Source organism: Hibiscus syriacus, unplaced genomic scaffold, assembly GCF_006381635.1.
Source record: "Hibiscus syriacus cultivar Baekdansim isolate YM2019G1 unplaced genomic scaffold, ASM638163v2 tig00110160_pilon, whole genome shotgun sequence".
Classification (NCBI taxonomy): Eukaryota; Viridiplantae; Streptophyta; class Magnoliopsida; order Malvales; family Malvaceae; genus Hibiscus; species Hibiscus syriacus.
This window is the reverse complement of record NW_024062608.1, coordinates 5232022-5257856: the sequence shown is the minus strand read 5'-3', so window position 1 is coordinate 5257856 and position 25835 is coordinate 5232022. Positions and strand designations below refer to the sequence as shown.

Sequence of the window (25835 nt, the reverse complement as noted above, 5' to 3'; positions counted from 1 at the left end):
CTACCCTACCTCCCCCTTACCCCATTGCATATGGGAATAGGGTTTTGTTGTTGTTGCTATACTCTATTCTAAGGAGCATTTGGATTAGAAGGAACCAAAGGATTTTTGCACCTGAAACTTCGGATACAAAAAGCATTATTCAACATAGTCGTTGATTACTAATGGAGGCTGGCAAAGCTCGGAAATTAGCTCTTTCGGTAAAAAAAATGGACTTGGGAGAATATGTCGTGAGATCCATTGGAAGCTCTCGGGTCGGGATAGTGCACATAGAACTACTTCATGTCTTACAGCCTGTTGTAAGGTTATTCGTGATGCAGCGGGCATGTGGATTGGTGGCTTCACAAAAGTCATAGGGGTGTGTTTGGTACTTGATGCACAGCTCTGGGGTGTGCTAGAAAGTCTTTCTTTGGCATGGCATTTGAATAAGAGATTTATTGTTCTCGAAATGGATGGCAAGGATGCTTGGACGTTACTAAAGCAAGGAACGAACATGGAGTTGGCTTCCCCTTTCGTTCCACACATTGTAGATCTTATTCGACGAGATCGAATGCTGTAATTTGTGCATATGGCTCGTGAAGGAATCATGGCTGCAAATAGCATGGCAAAACTTGCATGGACTTCACCTTATGGTCTTCAATTTTACAATTTTTCACCAATGAAAGTTTTGACGTTGTTACACGCTGAAGATGGAATACTGAATTAGCGTTCTTTTGTTACTCTCTTGTTCATTCAAAAAAAATGCTCAAGAAATTTAATACGCCAATTGTTATTATTTTAACGTTCAACGTTCAGGCAACTGGGCACCGGGTGGCTCCATACTGATGTTTACTTCATCTTTATTCGATAGTTCAATGCAACACGGCAAGCTTCAGAGTTTAGAAGGTAAATTTATGGGGCAATGCCAAAGAATGATGATTACTGGTTTTGTGAATCATAAATGATAAGAATTAAAAGTTACATCTTATTATACCTCAACTCAAATCTCAATAAAACGTTTGAGTCCTCCGTCTATGCTTGCTCTCCTATATGCAACACCCGATGATCTTACATCAAATGGGTTAGAACAGCTTCCTTGCTCGAAGTCGGAGGCTCTACCGTTGCTATTCCAATGCTGTCTAATTGAGTCGGTGTACAAAAATGTTGATGAGTTCCCATCCCCCTTCAGCCACCAATCATGGTTTTTCATCTCCGTCCCCAAATCTGTGTCAAAACCATGATAGGAGGACGAGGCAGCTGTATCCGATGAAATCCCATATCGGCTATACCATTCAGGTCCCGTTTCACCGAATAAATAATCTGAGAAGTCTTCGCTCCTGGAAGAGTCCTTGGTGCTTCTTGTGCTGCATGAGCTTGCATCAGAACTGCTGAAAATGGAAGAACTCTCGCTCGAGGAATCAGCGGAAGGAATTCTTTGCATGTAAGGATGCTTGTGTTTCCGTTGAGCTATAGATGGATCCGACTTTGAAAATTTAGAGCTAGTCTTGGAACCATGAGACTCAAGAAATTTTCTTACCAAAGCCGGGGCCATTGGAGAGTGCCTAAAGTTTTGAAGAACTAAAGTTTAATTGTGCTGAACAAATATAAAACATAAAAACCTAAGTTTCATCTAACCAAGCTTTTAAAGTCGAATTTTACCTCGCATAGAGGAGCATGTATGCCCCTTCAAGTAAGACCCTCTCCAATGAAACTGGTATTACCTACAAAACACATTGCACGTCATCAGGTGTATGTATAGTAAGTAGTGCATATCATGATTAGAGATAGATTGATCTCCATATATATTAATCGGAAAAGAGTTTACCATGCTGTCATCAATCCTGAACCACTCCCCTCGGAAGCTCTTCACGTAACAAACATAATGACCAGAGAAGGCAGCATTATTTACATCCAAGTGAACAACCACGCCATAGAGATTGTAAATGACAACCTTATCACTTTCTCCACTCATATATGGGGCCAAATCAAGGATCTCAGGAAATTGAACCGACTTATTTAACTTCCCAAAATTTCCAGACTGCAAAGGTACAGATGGTAAAGCTAGAGTTTACATTCAAATACGCACATGGAAGCACAAACAATAGAAACTCGCCATCATGGAATTACCTGGAACCGCTTTAAAACAATGGTAAGAATATTAGGTGCCTCCAATACCATCAGCTTCTTTCTCGCTTTTACATAAGATATGCACCTGATTGGAATAGGGAGAATTTAACATGAGAAGGTCAAACTTCTATAACTCCTGGATGTTGCTTTTAACATACAACAGTAATTACAGCCAACCCAAGTAACAATGCTACAGTTAGAACAAATATGCCACAAAAGTATGAATTGAGCAGTCACTGTAATAATATCAGAGTAAAACATCCAAAGTCAGAGTTCATTCATCATTGAGCAATAATACTCATTAAGATCAACTGAGATTTCAAAATTACACGGCTAGAACAAAAGATAAGACACAACAGCCAAGCAGGCATGGTAATAAGAGGGACCTTAACATCAATGACATGGCAGGTATAAAGCAACAAACCTAGTGCAATGATATTTGTTCTCTCCATCCAAAATTTCTGTAGCTGTAAACTGTGCAAGTGCCTCCTTCAAACTTCCAATGTCTCCATCAATCTCAACAGTTAGATCCATCATCCTCTCATACTTCTCAGATTTACCAAGGCACTTCATGCACTTTATCTGACAACCCAATCATGGTAATTCCATAACAAAATACAAAAAATCACACTTACTTTGTGTCTGTTGAATAAGAATAAAACATGGACATTATGGATAATCAAAATTGTGAAAAACCTTAGAATGAAGATAACCTCCAAAAGTCAGGCCAATTAAACTTGTCTCTTCAGCCAGTGGACCTGCAGCCCTTGCTTCTTTGAGACAGACAGACTGCATTGCATCAACTGCATACCTGTCGTCTGACTGATGTGAAGTCTAATTCACATTTGAGAAGGTTATACCATAGTAGTATACAAAAAGAAAAGTTTTAATGGCTGATTCACCTCAAAAATTCATGGGCATCTTCTTCCTTCCCGGGACCAAGATTACTTCCAATTTTTTGTATTTTGGATAATATCCGGATTGGGGACAAAGGGGACTCCCCTTCCTTTGCCTCTAAAATCAAACATTCAAACTCACAGATGAAGCACCACTCCTTTTTTCGACCTACACATCAACAATAAACATCATATTAAAGGAGTGGCATGAATAAAGGGTGAGATAATGAAAAAGTAATGTCCAGAAACTTGCATGCTTTAGAGTGCAGTCCTTTGACAAGGTATGAGGTAAGTGGCCGAGTAAAAGCCAAACACTGAAGGACAGCATTAGCATAACAACTGCAGTAATTGTCAAAGGAAAAGTTCAATTAGTAACTCAAAAACACACCTTGTTACATCTTAGTAGATGAGAAAACAATAATTCATAGTTAACTATTTTGACGGAAAACAAAGAAATCCATGATATACCAAGTGTATGATTGTAACCATCTAGTAATCTAAAGGTGAAGATATATGCACAAGTTCCAGCATACCATATTAGCACGAGGAAGAAGTTCCAAAAATTCAAACTACTTGAAATCATTCTGAAGACAACGAATGAGTTTTTGCGAACTGAAATAAGTGCAAGAACAAAGGTCACCTGTTCCCAATATTATTAAGGCCAAATGGGCATAGTTCCACTGCGTCATATGAGTATAGTTCCATGAATAGTTCATATGGAAAGATTATCTGCCAAATCATAAAAAATTGCGGTAATGTTGGAATATGACGTGACAACACTATAAGAACATCAACAAAATAACATTGTAATTCAAAAACTACCTTGTAATTTTGTTTTCTATCAGCCTCATTACCAAAACCAAAAAGATGAGATTTAGACTGTTTGGAGGCTTTGAACTGCTGTACAACCTTCCTCAAGGATGTTTTCAAGCCATTACTTGAAGTCGGTGGCAAGGTGGGGGCAGCATTAATTTTTGCAGGCAAGCCAGAGTGGGAACTCTGAAGAGAGTGCCATCCAGGAGCAGAAGATGAAAGATGACCAGAAGTACTACATGAGTAAGTTGTGAAGTGTTTACTTTCACAAAGTTGTAAGACAGCTTCTCTATCACCAGTTACAGTTCTAGTCCTTGAAATGCCCAGGGATCTTAAGTTACTAATCTTGGATGCATCAGTAACTAATGATTCAGAAGAAACAGCTCTGGTTGACTTGTTATAGACAGCTTTTGTAGGATGGCCACCATCAGGCATGAGATTGTTATTCTTAGCAAACTGCCTTCCCAATTCAACTTCTTCATGAGTGGATTTCTTCTTGTTTAATTTGCTCAGATTATTAGATTCTGATGAAGGTGAGATAGCTTCTTTCATGTTCTTAGCAGAAGTCTTGCTTTTAGGTATACCAATGGCAATATCATCACAATGATGTCTGCCTAACTTGTCATTATGGCCAGACAGAAGAGTACTGCTGGAAGAAACATCAAGAGGTGATTCACTACTGGCACCAGCTGGGCTCAAACTGGCTAATGACGAGGAACTGGATGGTACAAAAGCACTAACTGTTGCTATGGCATCTGCATGAGGCTTAACATTACCATCACCATCACAATCTTCTACCACTGATGAGGAGTCAGAAGATATATTAAATTTACTTTCCATCTCAGAATCATTTTGAAGTCCAGACTGCTTTTTTGCTGCAAAATCAGTAGGAGGGTGACATTCATCTCTGTGGCCTTGTCTCCAGTGCATTATTTGACAGTGGCCAGAACTATATGAGGGAAAGAAAGATGTCAATACTAAATGATGAAAATAGTACAGCAAACATACCTGACTTCCAGTGCAATTACTAAAGACATTTACAAGAAAAAGGCATGCATCTATTTTATTTTACAAGTAACCGAAGGAAGAAAAATGGCAGACAATGTAATCTTCTTTTCAAGCCACCATGATATATGCTCCCACTCGTAAAAGAGAAGGGTGTGTCACCATGATACATGACACCCACACAAAGAAAACAGAATGGCACACTAAACAAGAGCTATATGTTATAAACAAAATATTATCACATAACAATACAATAAAAAAAAACAAGGCTGAGACCTTTATTCAACGGAAGAAGAAAATTTTATTTCAAAGAGAACAGTGTACATATTTAAATTGTATGGCACTCTTTATCATGGAACTATGTTGTAAAGCTCTACTATGCAAAGTTGAAATAAATAAATTTGTACATAAGGGCAATGAAGGATATTATTTATCGGCAAGAATGATGCTAAAATACCAAATCTAATCAGCATTTCAATAAATGGTCCAGAAGTGGCTGCCGATAACATCATTCAATGCACATTTCTAAGACGAATCTACACAATATACATATTCCCACTTTATCCGTAACACAAACCCAATAAACAATATCAAAAACGGGTCATATATCAAATAAAACATAAAACCATCCTTTGGGAAAATGTAAATGATTCAGCTTGATCTTTTCACTGAATTTTAGTTACTGTAAGAATCAATTTTATAAGTAAACAAGCATAAAACCCTAAACCGATTAGGACTTCTTGAGATGCCTAAGTTCTAAACTTCAGTAAAATCAAGTACGATTCTCAACTACAATGCTCATTAAAACACAACTAAAATGGGTAAGTCCCAATCAGTTTCTGTCAAAATTCAACGCTATAATCTCTTTCCCTCAAAAAATTAACCACATCTTTCCCCCCTTCAAAGCCAAAATAAGTTTTCATCTTCGTCATTAAATTCACTTTAAACAGCTGCAATTACTGTCAACAACAAATTCTCAAAAACAAGGTAGCTCCTACTCTCTACCAACACCCCAAAATTACTTTTCTATTTGCGGAAATTAGGTCAACATTAAATCTAACAATAAAAGGGGGGAAATGGAACGAACCAGTAACGAACAGATTTGCACCGAGAACAGCGGGTAGTTGTTGGTGCAAAGCAAACAGCACACTGGTACTTGGGATAGTAACCGTACTCAGCGGTGGCTTGAGCTTCCACCACGGCGGATTCATGCGAGACCATTTCGAGCAACCTCGTAAGTTCCTCTTTCCTGGCCGCCGCATTCCTCAACTTATGGCGGATTACCAAAAAGACACCGAGCAAAGATACCAAAACAACAATGTCAAACCCTAGAGATCCAGGAACCAGCATTTCCTATCCTATCCGAGTTCAATTTTAGCCGGCGCCAAGAATCAGTCCTGAGCAGAGACAAGCTAAGATAAAAGGGGCTTTGTTAAACATAGAAATCTGCGACGGCGGCGACGGTGGCGGCGGCGCTGGTGGTGGTTAGAGGGGTAAAAAGGGTAGTTGAAGGGAAAAGAGGATTTGGGCATCTGTGGATGATCTGAAGTAGAGGAAGGAAATGTGAGCCTTTTTAATTAATTTTTAGGATGTTTTCCTCTTTGTCCTGAAAAAAGACAAAACTGTTTCTATCGCGTCACCATGGATTTTCTTGTCTATTGCTTTTAATCTCTTTCACGCTTCACTAAATCCTCCCTCTTTCTTTTCTAATCAAATTCCAATTTAAGTCTAAATCGTTTCAATAATCTCAGTTAACGATTTAATTCATATAAATAATTATAATTCAATCCTTTTTTATATTAGTGTTATTTTGAATAAATTAATCATTAAATAGCTATACTAAATGAATTTTCACTTAAAAAATATGCATATTGTTATTTTTTACTTTTAAAGGGATTTTCACCTTGTAGAAAAATTTATAGGACTTACTTTAACTTGCTTAGGTATATTAAATTGTTATTTTAATTTAATAAGTTTTTATTTTATTTAATTCAAATTTTCCACTGACTGAATAGAGTTTAAGATCTAATTTAATTGATAAGTAAGATACATCAACTCAATAAACTTCATCAAACACTCACCCACCGCTTAGTACTATAAATAGCAACACCTAATTACATGATTCATGGCTTCGTTATAGAGTTAATTCTTATTAAACCTAACATGTAAATTAAATTAAATTAAATTTTAAATTATTAATACTTTTAACTATCGGTCTTCAATTAATTTAAATTTAATATTATAAGGGATAATGAGGGCGGGTTTCTGAATTTAAATTTTTTTATTCATAATACAAATTTAAATTTTTAATATTACTTAAGAAATCTAATAATTTATTACATTAAAATAATATGGAAATATTTGATCAAAAATAATAATATGGAAATATAAAACTCCAGTACTCTTTCAAACTTCTTTCATGGTCATCCATCGGAATGAACGAGTCGTCAATGATTATGTAGTTTCTATTAGGCATAATATCAAAATAAGTATCTAAACTATATCGTTTTTTTTAAATAGTTGCATAAATTATTTTTTGACTCATCCAGATGCCTAACATTATAAATGTTACTCATGTAGGTGTATGGGTCGTCAACGGTTTTAATTTCCCCCGTTAAGTGACACGTGTCGCAACTGGTGATTTTAAAATTTATTTTTTTAAAAAATTTTTAAAAATATTATGACATTTATAAGAAAATACTAACTTTTCTTATATTATAAAACCGCCCCAAAATCTCAAATCATAACTTTAATCCGCCCCTGTCACCTTTTCCGACCATGACCACCACCACTAACATAGTTCCTACCATCCTCCTACTCATACGTCATCTTAGTTTCCGTCGATTGGTTGTTAGTATCGTGATTTTCATCCTAGGGTTTACGTGATATAAAACTTTGATTCGTCGTCGATTGACCGTCGATCGATCACAATTTTATGGGGGGTTTGTCACCGGTGGGATGGGAGGTCGAGTAGAGCTTCGTCGATGGCAAAAGGCGGCGGTCGACGTGAGTTTAGGGATTAAAATAAAGGTTTTTAAAGTTTTGGTTTATTTCAAAATTTATGTTTTCTTTTTAAAATATAAATATAACTTTATTTTTTTTAATTTTAAATGAAATTTTTAAAATTATCAGGTTGTGACATGTGTCACTTAATGGATGAATTAACATCGTTGACAGTCCGAACACCTAAATGAGTAGCATTTGTAACACACCAAAATGATTCAAAAAATAGTTTAAATACACCTATTTAAGAAAAAGAGGTATAGTTTAGATACTTATTTTGGTATTAAGCCTTTCTACTCATGGAACAAATGAAAATTTGAAGAGATACAGTGACATAGATTACCAAGAATGAGGGATGAGTTGTGCTTTAGTTTCAACTAAAAGCACAAGGTAGTTGAAGTGAAGGAATGAAGTTGAAATATAGTTAAGAGTAGTGCAAAATTCAAAAAGTTGAAAAAGCAAGGTATTGGGACAATCGTTCCAAATGTCCAATCTCCCCATCTTTCTTCTGTAAAAAAGGAGAGCTATTCAGCGGTACAGGCGTTTTACACAAAAATCATCCAAATAATTAATAATTAATTTTTAGACCCTTTTTTCTAATATTATCGATCTAGCAATCATTCGGACAGAGTGATAATTAAAAAAGGATATGCGCCTTGTAGATGTCAACGGAAGGCACAAATCATGAAGCGCATCTTCATGGGGTTCTATCCGAATTGGCACCATAATGGAAAAACGTGAATTGTAATCCACGTCTTCGCAGGATTTTATGACACGTCAGGGAGGCGCGGATTATAAAGAGCGCCTTAGCTTATTCCTCCTCAATTATTACTCGTTCTATTATTACTGCAGTTGTCTTAAATCTTGGACGACCCATCCCCCTCCCCTATAAATACCCCTAAATCCAAATATCAAACCACACCAAAATTACATTCACATTATTCCTTCTATTAATAGATTTTGTTACAGTTTTAAGAAGGTAAAATTATTTTTTATTATATTATATTTATTTGATCAAATTTTATTGTATTAATTATTTTTTATTACTTTTTTGCTGTTGTAAAATGGAAGGTGAGATCATATCTCGATACATTTTGCTGATACAGTAACAATATTAAATTGGATTATTTAAATTATTGTGAATATTTTTTAAATTTTTTTAGTATTAGTTTATATTTTAATCCGTATACTATTTATTTAATTAGGAGAATGATAGTATTGTTTGCTATGATAGAAAAATTCGAGAAGATGAAACCGGTGTTATCTTCGCATCAAATTATTTTGTCATCTTATCCTTCAAGAGAAACATCACTCTTGAGGAGTTTATCACTAAAATTTCAAGGAATATTCATGTTGGAAGTACTAGAATATTGTCCTTACTTCAGTACAAATTTCTAGCTGCACTATTTTTGTTAACTTATATAGAGTTCAAACACTCCAACAATGACGATGTTGCTATGATGGTTGATGCTCAGAATCAAAATTCAGATGATATTACACAAATGTATGTCACATTTGTTGAAGTGTTTACGGTTCGTGGTATATCATTATGCTCCCACTATGGGTTAGCTCAACAAGCTGATCAAGTTGATAACACATCTCAAAAAATGTGTAATGATTTTAACTCGTTAATGGGAAATCCACATCCTGTACCATCCAATCAAGTTCAATGGAGAGATATTCATCAGCAACTTGTTATGATCACTACCGTGGTGGCTCCACGAACAATCCGTATGACAACATCACTTCCAATTTAAGGGGAACACATTCATCTACTAATTTCTTTGGCCTTAAAATACCGAGTTGGATTACAATCCGCGCTTTTCCACCTTGGCGCCAGCTCGGATAGAACCCCAGGAATGCACACTTCATGATCCGCGCATTCTGTCTACATCTGCAAGGCGCGTAACCTGAAACATGATTTATTTTCACTGTGTCAGAAAGAGTGCTAGATCGGTAATATTTGAAGAAAGGGTACCTAACAGTTAATTATTGATTAATTATTGATTGTTTGGGTAAAAACGTAAAAAATATAATATTTTAAAGGTGAATTATGAATTTAGTATTTAAAGTTTTATTTTTAGTACGTTACATGTTATAAAAAAAATAATATTTTTAGGGTAAATTATGCATTAATTATCTAAATTTTCATTTTTAGTACATTTTAGTGCATCAACTTTTAAATTTTACAAAATCATACTTAACATTTAGTTTTTGTTTCATTTTAGTATCTCGCCGTTACAAACTTAACGATAGAACTGTGATAATTTTTTAATATTTTTTAAACCTTTACATCAACAATCAAATGTTATTTGAGAAAATAACTTCAGTGACAGAAAATGTCTTATAATATACGATTTTAACCAACTTTTTTTAGATTTGCAAAAATAACCAACGAATTCGCAACGCGATTCCAAATTCGCAACACGAACTCCAAATTCGTAACTCAGTTTTCAAATTTACAATTCGAATTCGGATTTCGCAACTCAATTACCGATATAGGTAAACGCGGATTTTTTCTATCGTGTTTACCTATATCGGTAATTGAGTTGCGAATTTGGAAACTATGTTGCGAAATTGAAGTTCGTGTTGCGAATTTGAAATCACATTGCGAATCAGTTGGTTATTTTTGTAAATCCAAAAAAAATTGATTAAAATCATATATTATAAGACATTTTCGGTCACTGAAATTATTTTTTTATGTTATTTTTATTCAATCCATAAGGTGATGAAATAAAATTAACACAATTGTGCTTAGCGTGGGAATTGAACACACACCGTCAAAGGCTTGGTCATTGGACTAAGAAAGGTAATTATTACATATACACCACAAAACATATTTGATTTATATTTCATTATCGCCGCAAAATAAGATATTATAATTAAAACTCAAACTCAAACTTATCACTTCTCCCCAAGAGAAATTAGTGTACAAACCATTAAGCTAGTCTATAAAATTAGTTATATAAGATCAATTTTATATTTAATTTATATAATTGTTTAATTAAAGATTAAATTATTTAAACATACAAAACAATTTTCATTATAAACCAAATTACTTAATTAAAAATTAAACAATTTTAACTTTATTTTGTAATAAAAATAATTAAATATATGTTTTTAAAAAATAAATATTAAACTATTTTAAAAATTAAATTTAAAATGTTTATTTATGATCCTATAATATAAATTTAAAACTAAATAAACAGTAAAAGTTATTTTTATCATAAATAATTTAAATTTTATATTTATTTAAATAATATTAAGTTAATAGAGGATTTATGATGTTAAAAAATAGTTCTTATTTTAATAATTTAATATTTTATATAGTTTATACTAAAAATGTTTTATATTTTTAATAATTAGTTGTAACACCCTAAATTTTGGGTCAATAGTTTGGGTTAACCCTAAATCTATAATTTGAGCCCATTAAATCTCTTATATCAGTTCTTAAGGGTATTGGGCTTCAGTTGGCCCAAAAGTTTGGGGAAAAATGATGATTTTAGTATGTGTTATAAAGGTGAGGGACCAAAAGTGTAGTTTACCCATTGCTTGTTTTAAATGATAAAACCCCTTTATATTTATTGTTTTTCACGTGAACCATTCCCCAAAAATTGCTTCTTTTCTCTTTTCTTCTTCGTTTCCAAGAGCAAGCAAAAAGGTAGAAGCTTTTGAAATCCAAGCTTAGTTTGAATCAACCAAGATAAAAATCTTAACCTTCATCCCTTAAGCTTTATTTCAAGCCCTTAATCTCAAGTTTTGGTGTTGGTTTTAGAAAATGGATTTTTAGGAGTTTAAAAGGAAATAAGTGTTTTAATCTCATTTTTAGTAAATTCGAGTTATACATACCGGTTTTATGTTAAATCCAAATACATAGTTTAGCTGGTAATTCATTTCTTGCCTCAATTAGAGAAGGAGGTGGGAGAGAGATCAAAAGCTAAAGATAAAGGAAATATGATTTCCTAGTTGAGTTGAGAGAGATTTTAGTAGCCAAAGAAGCCAGGTAACACACTCACAACTTCCTCATATAAACTGTAGGTCATTAGAAATGAGTTTTAGCTTAAGAGTTGTGGTTGAAACTTGTTGAGTATAGTTTCATGGTAGATTTCGTGTTTGATGTTATTAGCATGTTCAAGAGCCTTATTTATGACCCCTCTAATCACAAAAGAATTAATAATTAACGGGGAAACCTCAAGGTAGGATATTTAGGGAGTTTGGGTGGTAAATTTGTGCCCAAATAGGGTATTTTTAAGGGACAGTATCGATAATGTTCTTAAGGTAAGCTTAAATTGAGAGTTTAGTTGGTAATTCATTTCTTACCTTAATTAGAGAAGGAGGTAGGAGAGAGATCAAAAGCTAAAGATAAAGGAAAGATGATTTCCTAGTTGAGTTGAGAGGGATTTTAGCAGCCAAAGAAGCTAGGTAACACACTCACAACTACCTCATATAAATTATGGGTCATTAGAAATGAGTTTTAGCTTGAGAGTTGTGCTTGAAAATTGTTGAGTATAGTTTCATGGTAGATTTCGTGTTTGATGTTATTAGCATGTTCAAGAGCCTTATTTATGACCCCTCTAATCATAAAAGAATTAATAATTAATGGGGAAACCTCAAGGTAAGAGATTTAGGGAGTTTGGGTGGCAAATTCGTGCCCAAATAGGGTATTTTTAAGGGTCAATATCGATATTGTTCTTAAGGTAAACTTAAATTGAGAGTTTAGTTGGTAATTCATTTCTTGCCTTAATTAGAGAAGGAGGTGGGGAGAGATCAAAAGCTAAAGATAAAGGAAAGATTTCCTAGTTGAGTTGAGAGAGATTTTAGCAGCCAAAGAAGCCAGGTAACACACTCACAACTTCCTCATATAAATTGTGGGTCATTAGAAATGAGTTTTAGCTTGAAAGTTGTGGTTGAAACTTGTTGAGTATAGTTTCATGGTAGATTTCGTGTTTGATGTTATTAGCATGTTCAATAGCCTTATTTATGACCCCTCGAATCACAAAAGACTTAATAATTAATGGGGAAACCTTAAGGTAGGAGATTTAGGGAGTTTGGGTGGCAAATTTGTGCCCAAATAGGGCATTTTTAAGGGTTAGTATCGATAATGTTCTTAAGGTAAACTTAAATTGAGAGTTTTTAAAGAGCAGTATCGATACCTCTTAAAGGAGTATCGATACTGAGGGATTAGTATCGAGATTGAGGGGCTTGGTATCGAGACCAGGATTCCAGAATGCCATTTTAGTATCGGTACTCTAGGGAGTATCGATACCCATGGTCCAAGTATCGATACTCCCACATGAGTATCGATACTTCCCCTTTTCTTGCAAGGCAAATCAATGTTAAGGTATCGATACCTTGGGTAGGGTATCGATATTGTAAGGCTAATATCGATACCAAGTTTGGTTTTGAACTGTAAAGAAGAGATATTTTAGAAACAAGTAAGGTTTCCCAAAAACTTAATAATTACTCCCAGGTAAGACTACAAGTGAGAACAATAATGATGTTTAATTCAGACGTAGAAATGAGATAAAGTAGGGTGAAATAAGGCTAGCCTTGTTTATATGCTCGGGAAATGATCAGGACACCCGAGTTCCTTTAGAAAAGCTAGAAGTGTCAAAAGTATAGAATTAGTCTGAATATATCCTTAGGGAGTGCGCAAGTCACTTTAAGCTAACTAACTAAGGCTAAGGCCTGACACTCGCAAGGGGTGGGCCAGTCGAGGGTGTATTTTTCGATGCAGAAATTCCTGGGGGACCCATCCTCGATAGACTAAAGGGGTGTGTGTGAGCTCCGAGATGTAGAACCCTCAGCCGCACCATGATGTCTACCATAGAGTAGAGAGTGAGTATACAAGTATACTCTCTAAAGCAAAGCAGTAGACTTGATAGTTTGAGCATTTCAATGATATACAGCTAGTATGATCTAGTTGTTAGTGTGGCGCTAAGCTAGTTAGCTCAGCGTTTGGAATTTGTTTCCTTACGCAAATTAGGTGGAGCTGTTAAGAAGCTTAGAGTGACTGAGGTCCAGACCCAGAGCATATCAGAATACGTCTCAAGTTTTTGAAGGGCATGCATATTTTTAAACCCTGTTGTAAAGTTGAGTCGTAAATGTATTTTAAAGTCGGTCTGTATTATTATTTTTGAATGTAAATATTTATTTTGGGAGCTCCCTAGTGTACAGTTTTAATTATATTTTTACAGTTGAATTTATAAAGACAATAGTCGTTTTAAAGCAATAGAAATAAGAAAAAGGTTGGTCAGCTACTCTGGCGGTTCCGTATAGCACTCTCATTGGCCGACTGTGTGTCGTACTGGTTTAGGGTGTTACATTAGTCTTTAATTAAACAATTTTATAAATTAAATATAAAATATAAAATTGATCTTATATAAAAAAAATTATAGACTAGTTTAATGGTTTGTACACTAATTTCTCTTGGGAAGAAGTTTAAGTTTGAGTCCTAGTTTGAATTAAAATATCTTGTTTTGTGGAGATAATGGAGTTTAAATTAAATATGTTATGTGTCATCACCCTATTGGTTGAATAAAATATTAAAAAAATAATATTTGATTGTTGATGTGAAAGTTTAAACAATATTAAAAAATTATCACAACATTTCACATTTAGTTATGTCGTTATTGCAGGGTACTAAAATGAAACAAAAACTAAACGTTAGATGTGATTTTATAAAAATTAAAAGTTTAGGTACTAAAACATATCAAAAGTAAAAATTGTTATATTAAATAAATCATAAAACCCCCTTATACAAAATTTGTATGAACAGTCATAAAAATTAAGTTAAAACAGCTAGTCCCCATCATATACAAAGGGCGCTAGTAATTGGTCTCCTAAAATTAACCTTCAAACCGCTAAATCACAGTCGAATCGCTTCCTTAATATGATCAATTAAGCTGTCCTCGGAGGAAGCAACTTCCTTAAAGTATCTACTATTTTGTTCTCTCCAAACCAACACAATATAACAATTTCATGCCGGTCGCAGCAAAGCAGATAGCAAAGACCTCCCTTTTAACTTATGATATACCCAGAGCAGCTTATCGCCCTAGTCAAGAACGGGTATGAACTGATGACAAAAACTCAGAACACCAGCCCAAACAACCTTAATGGAGCAACAAGTGGAAAATAAGTGATCTCTTGACTCTAAAGCATTCAAACAAAATTCATACGAACAATTAATAGACAAGCCAAAAGAAATAAGTCATGCTTTGGTTTGCAATTTATCCAGAATTGCAATCCAAGCTATAAAAGAATATTTGGGAACATGACTCGAATGTCAAACGAGTCTATCCCAATGAACTTTAACTCTAGGCTCTCTCAGATCATTCCATATCAAGCGCATGAAAAAAAAAACGAGTCACCAACAAACCATGGATCATACCTGCTTTAGTTCAAAGCTGCAAAAGAAACCTTCATGTGCAACTACAAATCTAGGAACACGTAATCTGTTAAAAGCAGTTCTGCTTCACAAAATACGCATGCACCCAACCACCCAAATAGATCTATCATTCAACAACAATTTTCTAATTAGGTCAATAAAGCACTCATAATTCTAAACCTTTAGATCTTTGAGCCCAAGGCCTTCCTCAGATTTGGGATTGCAAACGAAAGCCCAGTTCACTCTTATCTCTTTCATTGGTTTATCTTCGTCCTTCCAAAAGAACATGGAATAAAGTTGACTAGTCCTTTTGATCACAACATCAGGTAACAACCGCTAATTGCTCTAGTAATTTTGCATTCTATAAATGACCATCTAAATTAGCTGAAGACAACCAGTATAAGAAAGCACTCTAGCTTGCCATCCTTGAAATCTGATGACAATCTTCTCAACAAACGACACACTCAAGTACTGAACAGGAAGCTCTCCACACTTATTCTCGTGATTTTACAAACCTCACTCATTATAGATCCATCTAATCCAGAAAAAAAAAGTTATAACTTCTCAACGTTCAATTTCAGTCCAAAAAAAAAACTACAGAAACCTTTAGAACCTCTCAAATTCCCAATATAGAACCTTTTAGCCACGTTTTGCAATAAATTAAAGTTAAAATTTTCGGAAAATTCATTTTCATAATAGTCTTTCCTACTACATAAAATCTCCAACGTCACTTCCTTCTTCACATCGTAAAATAATAAAAGAAAAATTATAAAGTCTTAAAAGAAAAAAAATAAGAAATGTATTTTTTACCGGTATCTAATCTATTGATTAACTAGATTGGTATTCCAGAAGCAATGACGATCCTTCCAATTTAGTTTATTCCATTCGCAATCACTAAGGGTGCGTTTGGTTCACGGAATGTAAGATTACTAGTGGGAATAAAAGATTACCAGGGAATATGATTACTGGGAATAAAAGATTACCAGAGAATATGATTACTGGGAATGTTGTAATTTGTGTTTGGTTGGTTTAGCAGAAATGTAAGATTACCGTGTTTAGTTAAAGAAATAAAAGATTATTGGAATGAACATTTGACCAAATTGTCCTTATTATATATTTGTATAATATTACAAGTCGGAAAAATATTTATATATTTTCTTTAAAAAATTTAAATTCATAAAATTTATATTATTTTTTTACAAAATTAAAAATATAAAAAATGTTTAATGAAAAGGTAAAATTTTATTTTAACTCCTGAACTTCATATAAAATTTTAATTATAGATTTTTTTTGTAAATCTAAAATAGTTTAAGGATAAATTTGTAATTTAACCTTCGTAGAATTTTTATTATTCAATTATAGAAGAAGAATATTTTTTGAAAAAAAATAAAAATTTAAGGGCATTTTAGTCCAAAACACCGATAATGTTACAATACCTAAGGGAATGGAGGTAATGACATTCCTGGTAATATACCCCAAAAAATTCACTATTGGTAATAAAACATTCCCAGGAATTACATTCCCGTCCAACCAAACGGGGGAATGTGGATTCCATTCCCGGAGGAATCCCACATTCCCCCATCCAAACGCACCCTAAGATTCAAACCCCTAACATTGTTTAAGAAATTAAGTGTCTCATCCCAATAAATCAATTTATGTTGGTTAAGAAATGTGTCCTTACTCTTTAGAATGTATACTTTTAGAATTTAAGAGTTTTTTTTGGTGAACAAGTTTTTTCATTATTTTAATTATATAGTATTAATATTTTTATCTTAATAGTAAATATTTTACTCCGATTAATATTCTGGCATATACCCTGCATTTTTCATTTAATATGAATTCAGATGCTTAAATAGTCATAAACATTTTAAGTATGTTGTTAATAGTTTTTATTTACTTTTTTGTAATTATTTAATCTTTTTATAGATATTTTATATTTTTTAGCTCAGTTGTTAAAGATTGTAAATTATTAGACTATTTATTTTAATTATTATTTAATAATAAAAATTAAAGTATAACGATTAAACGCGACACACATTTCAATCTATTTATGACATGATAAGAAATTTAATTTTCTTGACAATGTTTTTAATTATTATATTTTCAATAATTAATTTATATGATTATTTAATATTATTAGAAAAGTGATTGTATCCTCGATCTATTAATTCACCATGTGAAGAGATCTCCCTCGATGTCATTCTTGATTATTTAAATTACGCTGATTTTCTTTTTGTATCCCGATTGGTTGAGAGTTTTAATTTAAAATATCAATGGTTTTGGTACTCGTAGAAAGATGAAGATCAGATACATACATCTTCCATCTTCTAAGTGGAGAGTGTACAATTACTCTTGAAGATTGCATTATAACTAACTTTCTCAACTGATGGTCGTGTTCTAACTGATAGAAATGTTGAAAGATGACACAATATGTGCTAAAACTTGCTTCGAAAAGCTCTTTAAGTGTAAAATTATGGTCAAATGCATTTCACATGGTTGAATCAAAATTTTGATACATTAGAGGATGATCATTTAGAAGAAGAGACAAAGATATTCATTCGAGCACACATTTTGAAGATCATAATGTTTGATAAGTAAAAAAACATTAGATTACCCTTATTCTCATATGTAATGGGGTAAGGGGGAGGTAAGATAGTAGACTGCCCCCAACGCCATGTTGAGAGCAGCTTTCGTGGAAGACCTCCAAATTATGAATTGTCCATCGCGGGACTCGATCCTACGACCTCAAGGTTAAGAACCTTATTCTCTACCAACTGAGAATTTTAAAGAAGTTAACACCCACAATTAAGAATCAATCGTGTTAGCATTTTTTTAGATAAATATATAGATCGGTCAATTCGAGAGAAAAAAACGTTATTAATGCTTGGTGTTTTTATAGTCATAGGTGTAATACCAGTTTTTTTTCTTCATTCACGTACTAACGTCTCAATCTCATTCCAACTCATCCTTGGGAAATTTAATTTATTTTTTACGAGTAAATAAATTATTATTTAAATTATAATTTCGTCAGTGTAAACATAAATTTTCCGTATTCAACATACGGTTTACTGACTTAAGACATCAGTGTATTTCGGATGAGCTTAAAATTATCCAACTACTAATCGAGCGAAGATCGAGAAAAGAGGTATGTGTTTGCGAATTTAATACTAATATCGTAATAGCTTCAAGTTTTTTTATTAGTTTGTGGATATTAATAAAAAAAAATTGTAGTTTGAGTTGATCAAATATTAATAGTTTGCGTATGATATGCAATCATGTCCCTAATTAACTATGGATCTGGACAAAATGTACATTGTCGACAAACAGGATAAATCAAAATTTAATTATTCAAAATAATTATGATGAAAATTTTAAAAATTTAACTATAAAAAAATTAAAATGGGATAATCTCAGTACATGGAGAGAGTACTTATTTAATTATTGTATAATTTATTCAAAATTATATAAAATATTATATTAATAAAATTAATATCATAATATTTTTTTAAAATAACATTTATAATTATAAAAATTATAATTATATTCCATGCTTAAATTTTACTAATATATGATCATAATATAAACTCAATACTTATAAAATTTACTATTAGAATTTCATTATTGATGTTTAGCACTTAATTTTTCAAAAAAAGAAAATTAAAAACGAAGCTTGACACAATGGAAAAAAAACTATAGAAATGGAAATATAAAAACCATATATTTGTGGACTTTAAAAGAAAATAAGAATGAATAATGTTGCATATATATTAAAAGTATAAGTATTTATCTTTAAAATTTAAATGTCTCACTTTTTGAACATGAATATATATTATCTTTTTAAATAAAAGTTATTAAAACTTATAATTTAAAAATATTGCATACCTTATTATACCTAAAACGGTTAAATATTTAATTATGCAACCAAAAAAAAGTAAAGTACATGATTGCATAAAAATAGTTATTGCGTTATACATAAATACCAACAATTATATTTAACATAAAAGAACTTGTGGAACTCAAAAAATGGTCTTAGTGACAAAAAATAACATATTCTTCCGATATAATTTGAGTTTAAACAATATTTTTCATAAGATGTATATAGATTTACATAGGATTAAAATATAAAACAAATATTATCAAAAAATATATATTAAAAATACTAAAAAAATAAAAATTTATATGACGTCACAAGGATTTAAATTAACATTCCTTTAATCTCCATTTTCATTTCATTTCTGAATTGGGGTTGTCAAACCAAACTAAAACAAAAAAAAAAGGTGATTTTAACCTTTCCCTTTTATAAAATTATTTATAAAACATAATGTTGCCATTATTGTCAAGTCGTCGATTTGGCCTAGTGGTCAAGGCGTATGCCTGCCAAGTATATGGGATTTTCCCGCGAGAGTTCCAATCTCTCAGGCGAGGTAAAGTTTTACTTTGGTTATTTAATTATTTTTTTAAAATCATTAATATCGTTTAGTTTTTATTACATGTAGTTAAAAAATAATGATAATACTAATGTGTCACCGTAAAATAATGTCATATCAATATTGAAAACGATTAAAAATGTCACACTGATATTTTGACACTCAACATTTTATTTTAAGATAAAAAGGCTCATAAATTTTGATTGAATAGTCATTTTGACCATTAATAAAAGGTCTTTATTTTATTAATTATTTATTAACTAACAATTTTTATCCATAAATAAGTCTTTTTGTTTTAAAATAAAATGTTAGAGATCAATATATTCCAAAAATATAAACCAAAATTATTTCAGTCAAACATTATAAATACGTTTTGATATTATATATATTTTAAAAGGTCAGAGTCAAATCGTTCTATTAATACATTGTGACAGTCATGTCACTTTAATGTCAAGTATATTACAAATGTTAACTTCTTCTAATAAATTTATATTTTGTACACTAAACGTCAACGATAAGTATAATAACATTTTATACGTTTAATAATAAACAGCATATTAAATTATATATATATATATATATATTAAATTATAGTTAATGTAAGATTTAAAAATAAAATGAGTTTAATATTTTTATTTAAATTATTTTTTATAATTATTTTAAAAATAATAATATATGAATTATATTAAAAAATAAAATTATATAAAATATTTTATATAAAAATAAGTTTAATATTTTTATTTAAATAAAAAAATAATTTATATAATTATATTGGTGGAAAATTTTAAAATAATATATATATATATATATATATATTAAAATTTTATATAAATTATTTTGTGATATAAATATTTATTAAAATCACAATATTATTATTTAAATAAAAATATTAAATTTATTTTTATTTTTATAGAAATTATTTTTATAATTTATTTTTTAATATAATTTATATATGCATGTGTGAAATAACTTCAAACACAATATATAAAACATAGTGCAATTTTGAACCAATTAAACGGTTTGGTATGGTGGCAAAAGATGGGGTTCTTGGTTCGAATCCTCCCAACCCTTTATATTTCTCAAATGTTTTCCCTTTATACACAAGTGACACGTGTTACTATCTTATTGGTGGAAAATTTATTTAATTAAAATATTAAAATTAATTAAATTCACCCTTCAATTATATATTGACATGTGACATCTTCGGATTAAAGAGTGAATTTATTTAATTGAATTAAAATAGTGGATAAATTGATACATTGTATAAATATTAAGGATCAAATATATAATTATGCCAACTTAATTTAATTATCACGTCATCACCTCTGTTAAAAATTATTGAACAGTAGCTTAAATAAATTATTTAAATAGTTGAGTGGTCTATTTGATCATTTTCAAACGTTGGTGGTCAAAATGGTTTAGGACCATATTTTGGTGATCACCCGTATAGTTTACCCTAATTGTTATAATCAATTGATTTGAGTGCAACTTTTTTTAATACGACGATCCAATTGTAAATTTACTATGGTTATTTTGGTGTAATTTACTCTAAAATATTTATTGTCTACTTATGGGTTTAGTCCTTACAACTTATTCAAATTAAAACAAACAAGAAGGCATTCAAATTAAACAAAAGGGAAGCTCTGAAAGGCCCAGCGTTGGTCACTCTTGTTCAATGGCTTTCCATCTTCTTCCCCATCTCATCTGCTGGTCTCAATGCATCATTTATTCCAATGGCCGCTTGTTGATTTTGCAATCAAGTTTTTACTAGAGAATAAAAATGGGAGGAGTTAAAGGTTTTATTGAAGGAGGCATTGCACCAATCGTGGCTAGCTGTTCAACCCATCCACTGGATTTAATCAAAGTTCGAATGCAACTCCAGGGTGAAACCCAGGCTCCTAACGCCGCCGGTCAATCCCTCCGCCCCTCTTTAACCTTTCAGTCATCTAAATCCGCCCCCAATGTTGTCCACCTGCGACCATCCGCGTCAGCGCGTGTTGGACCAATTGCAACCGGGATTCGGATCTTCAGGAGTGAAGGCGTCGCAGCTCTTTTCTCAGGGGTCTCAGCCACCATACCCTGTATTCCACCACTCGGATGGGGATCCATGACATCCTGAAACATAAATGGTCAGATAAGGAGACGAATATCATGCCTCTAGCTAGCAAGATTGCTGTTGGGTTGATAGCCGGAGGGATCGGCGCTGCCCTCGGGAACCCAGCCGACGTTGCGATGGTTCGCATGCAGGCCGACTGTCTCTTACCCCCATCTCAACGCCGTAACTACACTAGCGTTATCGACGCCGTCACGCGCATGGCCAAACAAGAAGGCATTAGCTCCCTGTGGCGGGGGTCGTCGCTCACGGTGAACCATGCGATGTTGGTGACGGCTTCGCAGTTGGCTTCCTACGATCAAACCAAAGAATTCATTTTGGCAAATGGGCGGATGAAAGATGGGCTCGAGAGAAACGTGGCGGCGAGTTTTTCGGCTGGATTTGTGGCGGCGGTGGTGTCAAATCCCGTTGATGTGATAAAGACAAGGGTAATGAACATGAAGGTGGTGCTGGGGCAGAAGCCGCCGTACACCGACGCTTTGGATTGTGCTCTGAAGACGGTGAAGGCGGAGGGACCCATGGCTTTATACAAAGGGTTTATACCCACGGTCTCCAGACAGGGACCGCTCACGGTGGTGCTTTTTGTTACCTTGGAACAAGTTCGGAAGTTGCTCAAGAATTTTTGAGTTATTTTGACGACGAATATATATATTGGGATGAAAATGATAAAGTATTGAATGTAGGAAATTCATATTTAAAAGTAATATCATTTTAATAATAAAAAGAGAGTAATATCATCATATAATATTTGCTCTTGTTATCTTCATCTATCGGTTCAACCTGACTTGAGTTTACGTATGATTATCCAATACACAAGTCTAATACTATATATATAATTTTATAACTTTTAGGATGTTATAATATATCTACTCGTACCAATTGGATTGATTCAAGTGATAAGCAATTTAATATCGCTTAAGTAAGATCTTAAGTTTGAGTCATTGTATATGCAGAAAATCCTCGTTGGGAGATTCACCCATCAAAATCATATGTGCGACCCATATCGATCTAGATTAATCAAGACAAAACCTTAAACCAAAAAACAACCATTATATATATATATATATATATATGCTCGTTCTACCTCCTAAAATTAAGCTAAAATTTTCAAAACACAAATAATTTTTATTATCTCAATGCCCAAGTATACTCAGATAAAACATTAATACCTAACTTGGTACATCTTGAAACCAAGAATTTAGATTTCATATCTCACATTTTCAATTAATACCTAATTGTCGGAACCGTCTTTCGGTTGGACCCCGGAATTGGGCTTCGACTTGGATTAAATGAATTGGAGTCGCCACCGATCATTTATTTAAAAAAAAGAGATAGGTTGACCGGATACCTTATTTCTTACCTGATCTGCGTTGTACCAGAAACGTGTCGGGTTCAGGAGTCGATTACGGTCAAGGAATGATTAGCACTCTTGAACCGCCCTTTCGGTACCAATTAATTTATCGGTTGTCTTTAATTGTGAAAATTAAGAATTTAAATTAAAATTTAAAAATCCAATTCGAGTTACTTACCTTTGATATATTAAAATTCCTCTGAAAAAATCAAAAATGTTAGAGAGAAAAAAAAATAAATCAAATAATAAAAAAGAAATCAAAATGAAAACAAAAGAAAAAGAGAAAAAATAATAAGTAAAAAAATGATAAATAGAAATTAGATTAAAAAAATAAATTAAAGAAAAAAGATGATTTAAAAAGAAAATAGCAAATGAATAAAGAAAAAAGTTAAAATTTGAAATCAATAAAAAATAATAATAATGATAAAATAAAACTTAGAGGATCAAATTGAGATCAATTGAAATTAATGGATTAGATTGGTATTAAAATGAACTGTAAAAGAAAAAAGAAAAAAGTTCGGTGCCAATTCAGAAAATATAAAAAATATAAGCAGGGACTAAATTGATTAAATTGGAAATATGGATGCAAATTTACAGATGGTGACCAAATTGAATTGAGGCTCAAACGTTCATGATTTCTCTCAAATGAGAGAAAACTCTCTCAGTCAAGCTAAAGATCGGCCAACCCTCTGGTGGTCAAACTCCATCCATCGCCGCCTCCGGCCGCCACAGCCGGCGGCCGGAGAAATCAAACTCACCCACAAGACTCCGTTTTACCCCGGGAACCCAAATCCTAAACCTAAACACCCAAAAGGTACCCCATCCAGCGTAGATCTACAAAAAAGACTTCGGGTTTTTTACCTTTTTTCGAGAAATACTCGTTCGTCTCCCCGACGATGATGCTTCGTTTTTCTGATTCTATTTTTTTTTGTGTATTTGTTGTTTCGGTTTTTCTCTGGCTTTCTTGTGGTTGTTATGGTTTGATGTAGGTATCATTTGGTTTTCTCTGTTCGTTCTCGGTGGACTGTGTTCACTGGTTTCTCGGTGTGTATTGTGTCTCGTGGGTTTTGTATGTATTTGGTACTGTGATGGCCTTTGTTTACTGTAGGGGGTCTCGTTCTCCGACGATGTTGTGTTTTTTTGTTGGCTGTGGCTATCGGTTTACTGTTATGTACTCTCGTATCCCCCCAGTGTGGTTGTCTCACCGTTTTTATAGCTTGGTTCTGGTCGTTTCTAGCCCCGAGATGTACGGGCTATTCCGAGATCTTCGGGAACGCCGTGGGTTGTTGCTTTATCGAGTTCCCCAGGATGGTTCAGTCCCGGGGATGTCGGCCGGAAATTGTTTTGTGCTTTGACCTTTGGTTGCCCTTGATTTGTGGCGCCATTGAGGGTTGAATGAAACCCTAGACTACTGGGCTGGTTCAGGCCCAATCTAGACTGGATTTGGACCCGTTTGGACCCTGACAAAAATAACAATAAATGAAATTAAATTAGATTAATAAAATGAAATGAAATGAAATAAAATAAATATTAATAATAATATAGATTATATAATATATGTTTCAAAAAAATATTTTTTAAACTATATATTATATTTAAAAACGTTTTTAAAACTATATATCATATAGTTTTCAAAAATGATTTTAAAATATATATAAGTTTTCCAAAATGTTTTTTTAAACTATATATTATATAAATTTCCAAAAAATATTTTTTTTAAAAACTATAAATTATATTTTCAAAATGATTTCAAAACTATATACTATATAATTTTCAAAATGTTTTAAAACTTATATATTGTACATAAGTTTTCAAAAAACGTTTTAAAAAACTATATAATAAATATTTTTTGAAAACTATATATTATATTTTTCAAAAACATTTTTCAAAAATTATACTATATTACTATAATAAAAATAAATAAATAAAAAGCCCAAATTCGGACGAAAATGAGTGTCTACAGTTGCCCCTCTTTGTCCTTTTTCGTGGAACGAAAAATAGTACAAAGACAAAAAGACACAAATTTTCGTTCGGTGGAGTTGAAGATGAATAGAATAACTCCCTGTCGAATGGGGTTGCGGATGGCTCCTTTGTCGCGAAGTCGAGTGCATCCTAAAATGATATAGAATTGAAGTCATGGTCCGGACTTTGAATCGGAATGTGGCTTCTCATCTCGGTCTTTTCTCGGTTTGAAGACCTTGGTTTGAAAATTCGACTGAAAAATATTTATTTGACTCCACCATCTAGTCGACAAGCCCTCGAGCTGAATAAAATCGAACTCGAAAAGTCTTCGTTGACAGATAGCTTTTCTTGACTTAAGCTACGTTGTCGGAAAGTGGTTTTTTGTCACCATGACTCGGTTAACTAGGTCTTCTTCTCGACTTAAAAACCTCGATTTCAGACGGACAGTAAAGGATGTGCCCTTCTTGCCTTGAGCTATGCTGTAAAGGATGTGACCTGGAGCTGAGCGTAGTCGAACTCAAGGGTCTTTGGTTGGTAGATAACTTTTCTAGCTTTGAGTTATGCTGCGAATGATATGCAAGGATGTGCCCTTCTGCCTTGAGCTATGCTGTAAAGGATGTGACCTGGAGCTGAGCGTAGTCGAACTCAAGGGTCTTTGGTTGGTAGATAACTTTTCTAGCTTTGAGTTATGCTGCGAATGATATGCCTCCGAAGCTGAGTGTAATTGAACTCGAGAGTCTTTGGCAGATAACCCTTCTCGACTTAAGCTATACTG

General features: G+C 32.9%; 1 protein-coding gene and 1 pseudogene across 2 annotated transcripts; one reads left to right on the top strand and one right to left on the bottom strand.

Moving 5' to 3' along the window:
* Positions 1–939: 939 nt before the first annotated feature.
* Positions 940–22260, bottom strand: LOC120216434 (ubiquitin carboxyl-terminal hydrolase 17-like). Of its 2 annotated transcripts, XM_039213868.1 has the most exons (12): positions 22247–22260; positions 5905–6292; positions 3822–4761; positions 3640–3728; positions 3253–3338; positions 3006–3168; positions 2800–2914; positions 2528–2685; positions 2104–2188; positions 1802–2014; positions 1636–1697; positions 940–1538 (listed from the first exon to the last, which is right to left on the bottom strand). In XM_039213868.1, the coding sequence occupies exons 2-12, from the start codon at positions 6165–6167 to the stop codon at positions 977–979; spliced, it is 2736 nt and encodes a 911-aa protein (XP_039069799.1). In that variant the 5' UTR covers positions 6168–6292; positions 22247–22260; the 3' UTR covers positions 940–976. The 2 variants fall into 2 exon arrangements, with proteins under 2 accessions (XP_039069799.1, XP_039069798.1); XM_039213867.1 differs by lacking the exon at positions 22247–22260 and having other exon boundaries at positions 941–1538; positions 5905–6371.
* On the top strand, positions 21415–22373 carry LOC120216300 (annotated as a pseudogene).
* Positions 22374–25835: the final 3462 nt, after the last annotated feature.